At 46.0% G+C, this 10,864-nt stretch overlaps 1 protein-coding gene across 1 annotated transcript in view; it reads left to right on the top strand.

Moving 5' to 3' along the window:
* Window positions 1–10,864, top strand: part of LYRM4 (LYR motif containing 4) — a 120,695-nt gene that overhangs the window by 27,532 nt on the left and 82,299 nt on the right. Inside the window, exon 2 of the mRNA XM_007466380.1 lies at window positions 6,181–6,301. Coding sequence (XP_007466442.1) covers window positions 6,181–6,301 — 121 coding nt within the window. The remainder of the gene's footprint in view (window positions 1–6,180; window positions 6,302–10,864) is intronic.

The following is a 10,864-nucleotide window of genomic DNA, read 5'->3' as shown; positions in this document are numbered from 1 at the left end:
CACTATCTCTTTCCCTCATAATGCTCTCAGCCGCTTTTCCTAAGACATGCTTGGCACTTGAACTATTTGTAGCAGTACTTGGAGCAGTGTTGGGAGATAAGATGATCTTTTTAAGCTTTGTGATGCCAGAGACAATTTTTTTTAATGCCTTTGCAAATGAATAAGAACTTGGCTTATCCCAAGTACTTGTCAAAGGTTGGATAGTTGGGGTTTGTTGGCCCCTGGAGGAGACACAGCATGGAGTTGAAAATCCCAGACTGTGTTTGGCTGGGTTCGGAATCTAGCCCTGCCACTTACTGGACATTTGATCTTGGCCTTTTTTTTTTTTTCCCCAATCTCTGAGTTGTAGTTTGTGTGGATTAAATCAGATAATGTATATCCAGTCTGAGCACAGTACCCTGTGCATGGTACCTGTGCCAGAAATCATAGGTATTATTTGTTATCCCTTTGGACCCTCAAAACAGCACTGCAAATGACTAGAAAGCGCCCTTTTCTTTGTGGATTTTGAAAATAGAAATCTGAGGTTATACTTATCTCTATTGCATTCAGTATTACCTGCTTAAAATTCTTCTTTTATCCTTCTTAAAATAGTTTTCCTCTGACCTTGGAGTTCAAGGTTTTAAAAGTAAATATCTTGGCATTATCACTGTCATCTGGTTGGTAAGTCTCAACGAACCGTCTCAATTTTTTATAATCGCTTGTGAAATATTTTCTCCATTAGAATTTTAATTACCTACACAGTCCACTTTGTTCACACTTATTATTCATAGGTTATATACCTTTGCCCTCTTCTGAAGGTTATTTTTTTCTTACATATTTCTCATCAGCTTATCTTTCTGTGTTTTAGATTTGATTTCCTAGTTTGTCCTCTCTTCTGGCTTCTGTAGTAACTGTTAATTTTTACTTCCTTCAGCTGCATACATAATTATCCTCTAACACTGCCGTCTTTGTTTTGTGGGGGGGTTTTTTCCCTTCTTTTGCTTTTCTTAAAAGTGGGCAAATGTAATGTAGCTCCTATACTATTTATCTTTCAATTTTCTTTAAAAGTCAACCTATTGAAGAATAATTTACGTACAATAAAGCATCCACTTTAAGTGTGAGGCTCAACCTTTTGACCAATATACAGTCAAGAACTGTTCCATTGCCCCAGAAAGTCTCCTCAGACCCTCTAAGTTCCCTTTGCCTGGCTCTTATTTCCTCTTTCATGATTTGGGTGTGGATTTCATCCTCCAGCCGCCCCTGAGGCCAGTAACCTTGTTGATCTCCACCTCCCACAGTGCTTACATGATAGGCCTTCTAGGCTTCTTCATTGGATTCTCATGGTGAATTTTGTAATCATTCCCCTTCAGAGGTTAATTCAATCTTTGTGCTACAACCCTTTCCATTCTATTTCTTTATCGGTTTCTTACTCTTTGTTGTGATTTCCTTACTGATTATTAGTATTTTTCTTGAAGGTCTCTTTGATATGATATTTGGATAAGTTTGTATATTTAGTAAATATTTATTAAGCACTCTCTCTGAGCCAGGCACAAGGAAGATAAAAGTCCATACTGTGTGGGGCTACCATTCCAGTGGGAACTTAAACGTTCATAAGAAGGAAGCTTTCTGCTCTGTTCCTTACCCAGAGTACTTATGACCTTCAGATGGTCCTTGAGCTTCTCCTCTAAAGCTGTTACTATGCATTTTATTATACACAGCATACATACACCATAATCCCAAGACTCTTGCGTTAATCTGAGGTAAGAGCCTGAACCAAGATTAGAGCTGAGGGTTTGGAGAAGTGGAAGATGATGCAGAAGACTGTAAGTTGAAACAGTAAGATTTTGTGATTGTCTAAATGTAAGGAATTAAGGGAAAGGAAGGAACTTAGGATGAATACCCAAATGTCTGACTTGGACAGTTGGCTGTCTGAGGATGCTCCTACCTAGGAATGAAATACTGGCCATTGGGGAAAAGGGAAAGGAAGATGATAACTTCCGTTTTGAAAGTGTTCAGTGGGAGAATTTGTAGTGGGCATACTGGGCGCCTTTTGTTGGCAAGTCCAAAAGGCAGTTAGGTTCTATGGATTGGGGTTCTACCAAAACTTTCTAGAGCAAGTTTTGGTAACCAATGGCATATAGACATATATGGTAGTTGACACCTTGGGCATAGACGCGGTTACTGGAAGACATGTTATTAAAATGAGGTCCAATATGGAGCCCTAGAGAATACAACATACAGGAGGTAGCAGAGTGAGATAAGCCCGCACGGAAGACTAGGAAGAAACAGCCAGTAGACCTAAAGGATAAGAGGAGAGACTAGCCAGCTGCGGAACTCTCCATCCACAGATCAAAGATAGATACCTCAGTAACAGTGTGCAGACACTATCATCTGTCTCACTATAAAAGTTGACTTTAAAGATCTTACTGTACTACGTATTATGAAAATTTTTGTTACCTAAAATTGGTGGCCTATGTCTGCACTGAGTGGCCTTTAGATATTAAGGCTTGATGAATCTTAAGACTTGACCTCAAGAAGTGAGCAGACAGCAGTGTCACGGAAGCACACCACATGGTTTCCTCAGGTAGTGTGGCCTCAAAGGTGTGTAAGGGTGAACAGATGATCCGAAGCAGCAGCAGGGTCCAAGGGCGTAGCAGCACTCTCTCAGCCCCGTGGAGTTTGGCGGCAGGATGAAGCACCTTCCCCCTAGTGGCTGGGAGGGAAGCATGTCTTCAGGAGCAGGGCATCTCCCAGTTAAGGCTGGTGGATGGAGGACGTCCTTCCAGGCAGGTGCGGGAGTTTGCCCCAAAGAGGCCAAGAGAAAGGGTCGAGTCGTTTTGTTACTGGGATACTTGGCTTGGGGCTGTGGGAAGGGGAGAAGGCACAGATGTTTTTACAGGATGGATAAGCAGAGAAGCCAGCATGTGGGGTGGTGACGAAGGATGACAGAAATGAGGATATTACATCAGCTGGTTGCCAGATCACACCTCTTGCCCGCTGAAGCCAATGTGAGCCTCCAGGTGCTGGGCGGCTGTGATTTTTATGGCCTACATTTGGCTGACAGTGGTTCTGGAAAGAGGTGAAGCAGGACCTCAGGCACTATAGAGCTGTCGTTACTGCCGGCCGTATTGCCCTGCGCCAGGGACGTTGGAGTGGCTGGAAGAATCTCACAAAGGAGTTTGATCCTTGCAGTGGGGAAAGGCTAGCCAGTAGCACCTGTGTACACTGGAGGTCTGTGGGCACGGAGCAGGGAGAGGGGGTGGAGAAGGAGAGACTCGTGGGAATCTCCTGCACAAAGTAGCGCTAAGAAACTGCAGAGTTTCCGGAGGGTAGAGGCAGAGCAGTGACGTGTTAGCAGAACCACCTGCCGTTTCTGTGGATGCCGTCTACTTTCTCTTGGTAGCCATTGCTGTTCGGTTGCCCTTTACGTGTTAATTTTTTGTCTTATTTCAAACAGCCTCTAGCTCCTGCTAGGGTCGCCCCAATGCAGGCCGTTGTGCAGCAGCAGCTGGCTGCTGTCTCCTTGGCAGCGTCTCACGTTTTTCTTCGGAATGTTCTTGCTCAATGATAGAGTCAAGGGACTGATGGCAAGAACGTGTTGGAGGATAAATGGCTTCCCTTGGCAGCGGTGAAAAAAACGCAAATGGTACAAACTAAGGCGGGGCAGGATTGAAATAATTGGTGGTTAGCCCCTTAGAAAACGAGAAGACTCAGCCCGATTTGTGATTTACCTTCGCAAAATGACGACCGTTTGAAATAAGAATCACGTAACTAAAAACTGTTCATGCAGTAGTGGTTTTATGGTCCAGAACCAGCGCGGTGTCTTCTCTTGGGGCAAAGGGAAATGCCTGTGCTATAGATGTGGGGGGGGGGGCAAGAAAGGGGGCAGGGGGCCTTTCCGTCACTCATTCCAGAGGTGCAGCCAGCATTGGAATGACAGCTTTGGGGGGGGGGGGCAAGAAAGGGGGCAGGGGACCTTTCCGTCACTCATTCCAGAGGTGCAGCCAGCATTGGAATGACAGCTTTTGATTGCTTCAGACACATTTAATTGGAAGATCAAGAGCTTCATTCCTTTAGGTGTAGACTTTGGAGATTTGGGGAGACTGGAATACACAAAAGCACACTAAGAACACTGACCTTGAGCTCAAATGATACAAATTGTTGAGTGTCTTCAGCTATTTTCTAATTTCCTTAAACTTTAGAAGAACTTAGGTCGTTGCATTCCGAGACATACTCCTTTGCTCCTAGCTATTCTGGCTAGTTGCTGGCTTTTAGAAGAATGAATTTAGTAATGACTACTATTGCCCATGTTATTTTTCCAAAAAGAAGAATTAAAACACTGGATGATTCCCTGAGGTAAATTCCTGTTGTAAAACCAAGTCTGCATATGGAACGAAATATTAGAATTAAACTATTTTGTTCCTTCTCTATTCCCATCACCACCAGAAAGAAACTGTTTTGGAGGAGCGTGTGGGTGTGAGGGAGAACAGTGATGTTGTGTGACACAAATAACCAGTATGTTGTGCACAGAAGGTGCCAGAGATTGCTTTAGCCACCCAGCTGCTGCCTGCAGTCTTGTTAGATTAGCAGCTGTACATGAGGAAAATCTATATAAATCTACATATGTATATCCATTTCCAATCCTTGTGACCCTGAGATAGATGCTGAGCACCCAGAAGCTCCGCGGCAAGCACTCCAGAAAGCTCCCGCGGGGCTAAGATGAAAGACTCCGCAGCAGCTCACGCCCTGAAGTGCAGGCTCCTGAACCGCCCACTTTTCTCCTGTGGTTCTGAATGTTACAAGATTTCATTTTCTCTTGCTTTTAAATGCAAATGGACTTGATATTTGAATGTTTAATTTTCTTTTACGTTAGGAAAGTTTATCTAAAACAAAATTAGTCCTCTCCAGAGTAAGGTTTCCCAGTTCAGTTGTATCCATACCCCAGCTCCCGAGGAACTTGCATTCCCCTTCCCTCGTTGCTTTGCTGCTTTTTCCGTTCTTCGGTTCCTAAGTGGAACTAATGGTTTCATGTGGATTCTTTAGCTGGTGTTTCAAGGTAAGTGCAGAGCAACCGGAGATCATACAAACACTAGAGACAGTCGCGTCTGGTGTGTCTGACTTGGGCGGCGTCTCCTTGGTCCTCGTTTCTGTCTGGTGAGGCTGGGCAGGCATCGGGGTTGAGGCCATCACTCTCTGAGTGTGGGAGTCCAGAGATTACCGACTTTTGAATCGTCTACTGTGGCTAATTATCCACACGGCAGCCTGCTGTGACCCCGAGGGTGCAGGGTGAAGCGCAGGCTGACGTGAGGAGAGGGGGTACTAATTGCATTAAGGTGTAACAAGAAGAGGAAGGAGAAAAGAATAGCTTTTATTTCTTGAGTTTTTCTATGTACAGGTTTCGTACCAAATTCCAGACACACATTGTAAAGCCTAACCTTCCCAACAGCCCTGAGAGGTAGGCAGTATTATGCCTGTTTGACAGGCATAAGATGAGGAAACAGGGGCTTATGTTAAGAAGGTTGCCCAGGTTCTCACAAACAGAAGGAACTTGGAAAAGAATTCAACCCCAAGCCTGTCTGATGTGCAAGGCCTGCGCTTAAACCGCTCCCCTGAACTGCATGTGGTGTATGTTGGGCGGGGCTGGGGGGGGGTGTTTATGTGTGTGCACGTGTGTGCACTTTAGAGTTGGAGAGAGCATTTTGGTGTCCTCTCCACTCTCACCTGTGGTAGGATCACAGTATGGGTCCTTGCCTGTTATGTTTCACAAGAGAAGGTGGGATGAGACTGGAAAGCTGACCCAAGCGTGGCATCGATCACTGTCTTGGTACACGCACGTGCAGTGCATCGTGGCACCTGTCAATTGTTGTGTTGTCTCTGCACATTGAAGGTTCAGTTATCCATGTTAATGGAGGGAGGCCAGATGTGAATAACCGTAAAAAGCCAATAATCTAAGGAGTGTTTCAGTAGCACTTTACCATTCACACCTGACTTGTTTGGAGTAGATTCATCTCCCCGAATCTTTTTGCTCAGTCATCCCAGGATAGTAATGGATGGGCCTGTTCCAAGAGCAGAGAGCAGAGGTGATTATCCACAGGGGCCTAGCAGACAGCTAATTCCTAAGGAACCACTTTTGAATTCATTTTTAAAAGCATCGTTTCAGACACACTGACACCTTTTCCTTCTTTCCCTGAATTCGTTTAGAAGTTATGCCATCAGGAGGATAAGAGATGCCTTCAGAGAAAATAAGAATGTAAAGGATCCTGTACAAATTCAAGCCCTAATGAATAAAGCCAAAAGAGACCTTGGAATAATCCGTCGACAGGTAAGATGGTTCAGTGATGTATGGATTTTCGTTAAGAGCTTTAAGCTTTGACATGTCCCCCTTGATTGGTGTTTGTGATTCACACCACGGGATCATGAAACTCTCTTCCTCTTTTTTGTTTTTATTTTTGGCTGTGTTGGGTCTTCGTTGCTGTGCGTGGGCTTTCTCTAGTTGTGACGAGCAGGGACTACTCTTGGTTGTGGTGCACGGGCTTCTCATTGCAGTGGCTTCTCTTGTTGTGGAGCACAGGCTCTAGGCGCCTGGGCTTCAGTGGTTGTGACACTCGGGCTAAGTAGTTGTGGCTCATGGGCTCTAGAGCGCAGGCTCAGTAGTTGTGGTGTACGGGCTTAGTTGCTTCGCAGCATGTGGGATCTTCCCGGACCAGGGCTCGAACCCGTGTCCCCTGCACTGGCAGGTGGATTCTTAACCACTGCGCCACCAGGGAAGCCCGAAACTCTCTTCGTCTTACTCATGTGCACAAAGAAAGATGACCCGTCATATTATTAAATCAAGGAGTACGTAAATATCAGCCATCTAGAATTTCCAGGGAATGCATCCTTCTGGGAAGCTGAGTTCCCATAGTTTACTAGACATTGATGCTGTAAGTATAGGAAACCTTTAAATTTTGTCTCTTCGTTAGATATATTACACATTGATACGTGGACATGTGTCACAGAGTATAAAGGTAATCTACTTTTCCTAGTATTTTTATTTATTTATTTATTTATTTATTTATTTATTTATTTATTTATTTTTGGCTGCGTTGGGTCTTCGTTGCTGCGCGCAGGCTTTTCTCTAGCTGCGGTGAGTGGGGGCTACTCTTTGTTGTGGAGCACAGGCTCTAGGCTCACGGGCTTCAATAGTTGTGGCACGTGAGCTCAGTCGTTGTGGCTCCGCGGCATGTGGGATCTTCCCGGACCAGGGCTCAAAACCATGTCCCCTGCATTGGCAGATGGGTTCTTGACCACTGTGCCACCAGGGAAACCCTTTCCTAGTACTTTGAAGTCATAATTCAAGATTATTTTGCCCTTTTCTGGAAGACACTGCTATGAACCTAAATTTTGTTGCATGTGGAAGGTGTATCTGCAGGTGCAAAAGGTGTGGAGCACAGCTGCTTAGGTACTGACCCCAAAAGGACCCGGCGGTGGGGGGGCGGTTATTTTCCTCCTGTAGAAGTGCTGGCGGTTGCCTTGGCTCATGCTTGCTTTGCTCTTTCTCGTGAGGTGGATGGAGCACCTGCAGCAGCCTGGCCTCCTGGGTGGTGTGACGTGTCCTTCTCTCTGCAAAATTAACCAGGGAGCCGAAGGCTAAAGCAGCCTGCTGGCGATTGGTTTTCTCACCCTCTAAAAAATCATCCTTTTCACTCTTTTTCTCTGATTTAGCAACAGTCACACCATAAGCTCCATTTCTGCTTCCCTTCGTTTTTCTCTCTTCCTTGCAGTGAATTTGTTTAGGGGTGGAGGGAAACCCCTTACATTTTCCTAAGATCTGTGAGTGTGTTGGAAAGGGCTTCTTTAGCATTGTCAGGAGATGCCAGCTTGGCTGACATTATGTCTTATCACGATATATGACGTGTATCGGGATATATGTTTATATCTTTGACCCTTCTTCATGCTTGACTCTATAAACAGTTCAATAAAGAAGCAGTATTAAAAACTAGTTTTCATTTTATGTCAAAATTAATAGTCTTGTTATGTTGCCTACATAATGGAACAGTCCCTTCTAGAATAACATTTCAGATTCTGACAACTCTCCTTGAGTTCTACAGTTATCTAGCAATAGGATAACTTGGCCACATTCAGACAAGCCTAGGAAATGATCTTTAACTAAGAGCATGAAAAGATAATAGGATAGTCAGCAAAAGAAGCTGGTGCACGTTTGCATGTGTGTTAATAGTGGCAGAGAAAGTTGCCATTTAAAAAACTCTAGAACAATGGCATTTCCATGCATCAGTGGTTGAATTTTATGGGATGCTTTAGCACTGGAACTTGGAAAAACAAGCAGCCTGCGTCCTTATTTTGCATAAACTCAGGAAGATTCAGTTCTTTGGCACTTCCCCATGCAGAAGTTGGCAAGCACCTCCGAAACAGGCTGGTTTTATCTTTTACTGTAAAGTTGCTCGGAGTAGAAAGTGCTTAGAAAAGGGACCTGTAAGTAATCCGTGCCACCATTTCTTTAGTTATGCAATTGTCTGTGTCACTTCTTGGTTTGAAATGCTTTTAGAAAAGAAGAAAAAAAAGAAAGGATAGACTGGCTCTCACCAGACATTCCAGTGAATCCACACAAAACAGACTCAAGCTCTGGAGCCACGGGTCGGGCCGTCCTCAGGACAGCCTGCCAGGTGCACCTTCCTTGATGGGGGGCAGAGCCTGCGCGGCCCGCTTCCGGGCCGAGAGCGCCTGTGTTAACTAGCAGAGCAGCAGGTGCTTCCCTTTCACGTCAAGATCGCTCCTGAACCCGAGCTTCACGTTGACCCGAGTTAGCTCATGAGTTGCAGGCGATTCCCCGAGGCCCCTCCCTCTAAGCTGGCGGAGCTGGCCTTGGCCTAAAGGTCTAAAATAGCATCTGTATTTTCTTCACACTGGCCACTGTGACAGCTTCTAACCTGCCTCCCTGTCTGCCCCAGTGGTCTCTTCTCCACAGGCTGCCAGGGTGAAAAACCAGAGCAGGTTACAGCCTGCTCAAAACCCTCCAGGGGCTTCATCCCCGACGACGAGCCTGCAGTCCTCGTGAAGTCGTCAGAGAGCCTCCACGGCCTGTCTCCCTCACCCGCGCCATTCCATGACCCCTTGCTGCCCCTGGCACCCCCACCCCAAGCCTGTAGCCCTCTGGAAGCCTTTGTCCCCTCGCCTGGAATAGTCTCCCCAGGCCTTCTTAGAGCTGGACCCCCTTTTCACTCAGGCTTTTACTAAGGTTGCTCGCCATCACAGAGGGCTTCCCTGACCACATGTGGCTCTGCCCCCTGCCCCCTTACCCCTACCCCCTTACCCTGCTTCAGAGTTCCTCACAGCACTTAATCAGCACCAGAAATAGCATCACTTGTTGCCCTGTTTTCTCCTCTTCCACGAGGACAGGTGTCTCAGCTGTCATGGTCACCACCGCGCAGGAGGCAGGAGCATGGGCTGTGGGGCCCGTCTGCCTGTGTTCCAGTCCTGACTCCTGGTCGCAGTGTGACCTTGAACCAGGTATTTAACCTCTCAGTGCCTAACGTAAAACACAGGTGGGAACAAGCCCAACTTCATGGGTTACGGTGAGGATAAAGTAAGTTAATATATGTGAAGCCCTTAGAAAGATGCTGGCACATCATAAATGCTGTATTATTGTTAATCAGAATACCTAGACCAGCCCCGCGTGGAGTTGGCTCTTAATTATTTGTGGACTAGATGAATCTATGAAGTTTGTCCCCTGGGGTCGAACACCTCAGTCCAGGGGTCTGTGCCACCAAAATCGTGGTATCTTGTTGGCTGCCCACGACCTCACATGGTTCATGCAAATGATCCGTGAAAGGAAAGTGGAAATCTGATGAGGATCTTGAGACATTACCCTCATGAACTACAATATCCTTCACATCAAGTCCCTTTTCCACTTGATACTTGGACTCAAAGACCGTCCACCAGGATGCACGTCGAACTCAGCATCATTTTCCGTGGATGAGAAAGCCTACAGCCACCTTTCCAGGCGCCAGACACGCACACCCGTAAGGGCAGCACTCAAACTGAAATCGTCCTCTCAACACTGGTCCCTGCCTCCTGCTGTCCAGTCTTTAAAGTGGGTCTCACTTCAGTCAGCCGTGACCCTAATGATACCACTGTAAGCACAGTAAGATTTTGCATTTTTTAAAGAAGGCTCTGAGAAAAGATTTTCTTCTGGTTCTCTTGGGGTAGAGAAGCCAAGGTGCAGGAAAGCTGGATGCCTTGTCTAAGGGCACCTGGCCAGACCTGACCTCAGGTCTCTAATTCCTGAGGGCAAACTCAGAAGTTCAAGGATGTGAGCTCCTGAGTCAGTAGAAACCAAAGGATAGAGATACTCTTAAGTCATCTCCCAGTTTTGTTCCCCAGATATTTAAGGACCACATCATCGTAGCCCAGCCTCTCCTCAGAGTCATCCTTCCTTTATATCCTTACTGTGCAGAGATATTTAGTCTTCATGTGGCAACCCTGAGGGATTCTAGTAGCATCAGCATTTCTTACTGGCCTTTCACGCTGCTCCTAAGGATTACTCTGATTGCAAGAAGTAAAAGAGCAGGTCGCGTTACCCCTGCATGAGCCAGTCAGGCTCCTTTCATTCATTCTCCATAATTACGGCCCATGGACTAGGTGCCGGACATGCGCTTGTGCTGTCTTCACCATGGACCACCTCTTCCCTGAGAATTAGAGTCCTCTCTCTTTCCAGCTACACGCATCCTATCCTGTCCCGTAACTAGAAGAGACATTCTCCCACTTTTCTATAAACTCCTGTTATTTCCATTTAAAATGGTTCTGTAAAGAAAGCTAGACCCTGGCAGCTCTTGTGAGTTCTTTCTCTGCTGGAAGCAAGTTCTGGACTAAACCTAGTTTCCCTGTC

This window comes from Lipotes vexillifer, unplaced genomic scaffold (assembly GCF_000442215.2).
Source record: "Lipotes vexillifer unplaced genomic scaffold, Lipotes_vexillifer_v1.1 scaffold444, whole genome shotgun sequence".
Classification (NCBI taxonomy): Eukaryota; Metazoa; Chordata; class Mammalia; order Artiodactyla; family Lipotidae; genus Lipotes; species Lipotes vexillifer.
The sequence above is the reverse complement of the archived record's forward strand: the minus strand, read 5'-3'. Positions and strand labels throughout refer to the sequence as shown.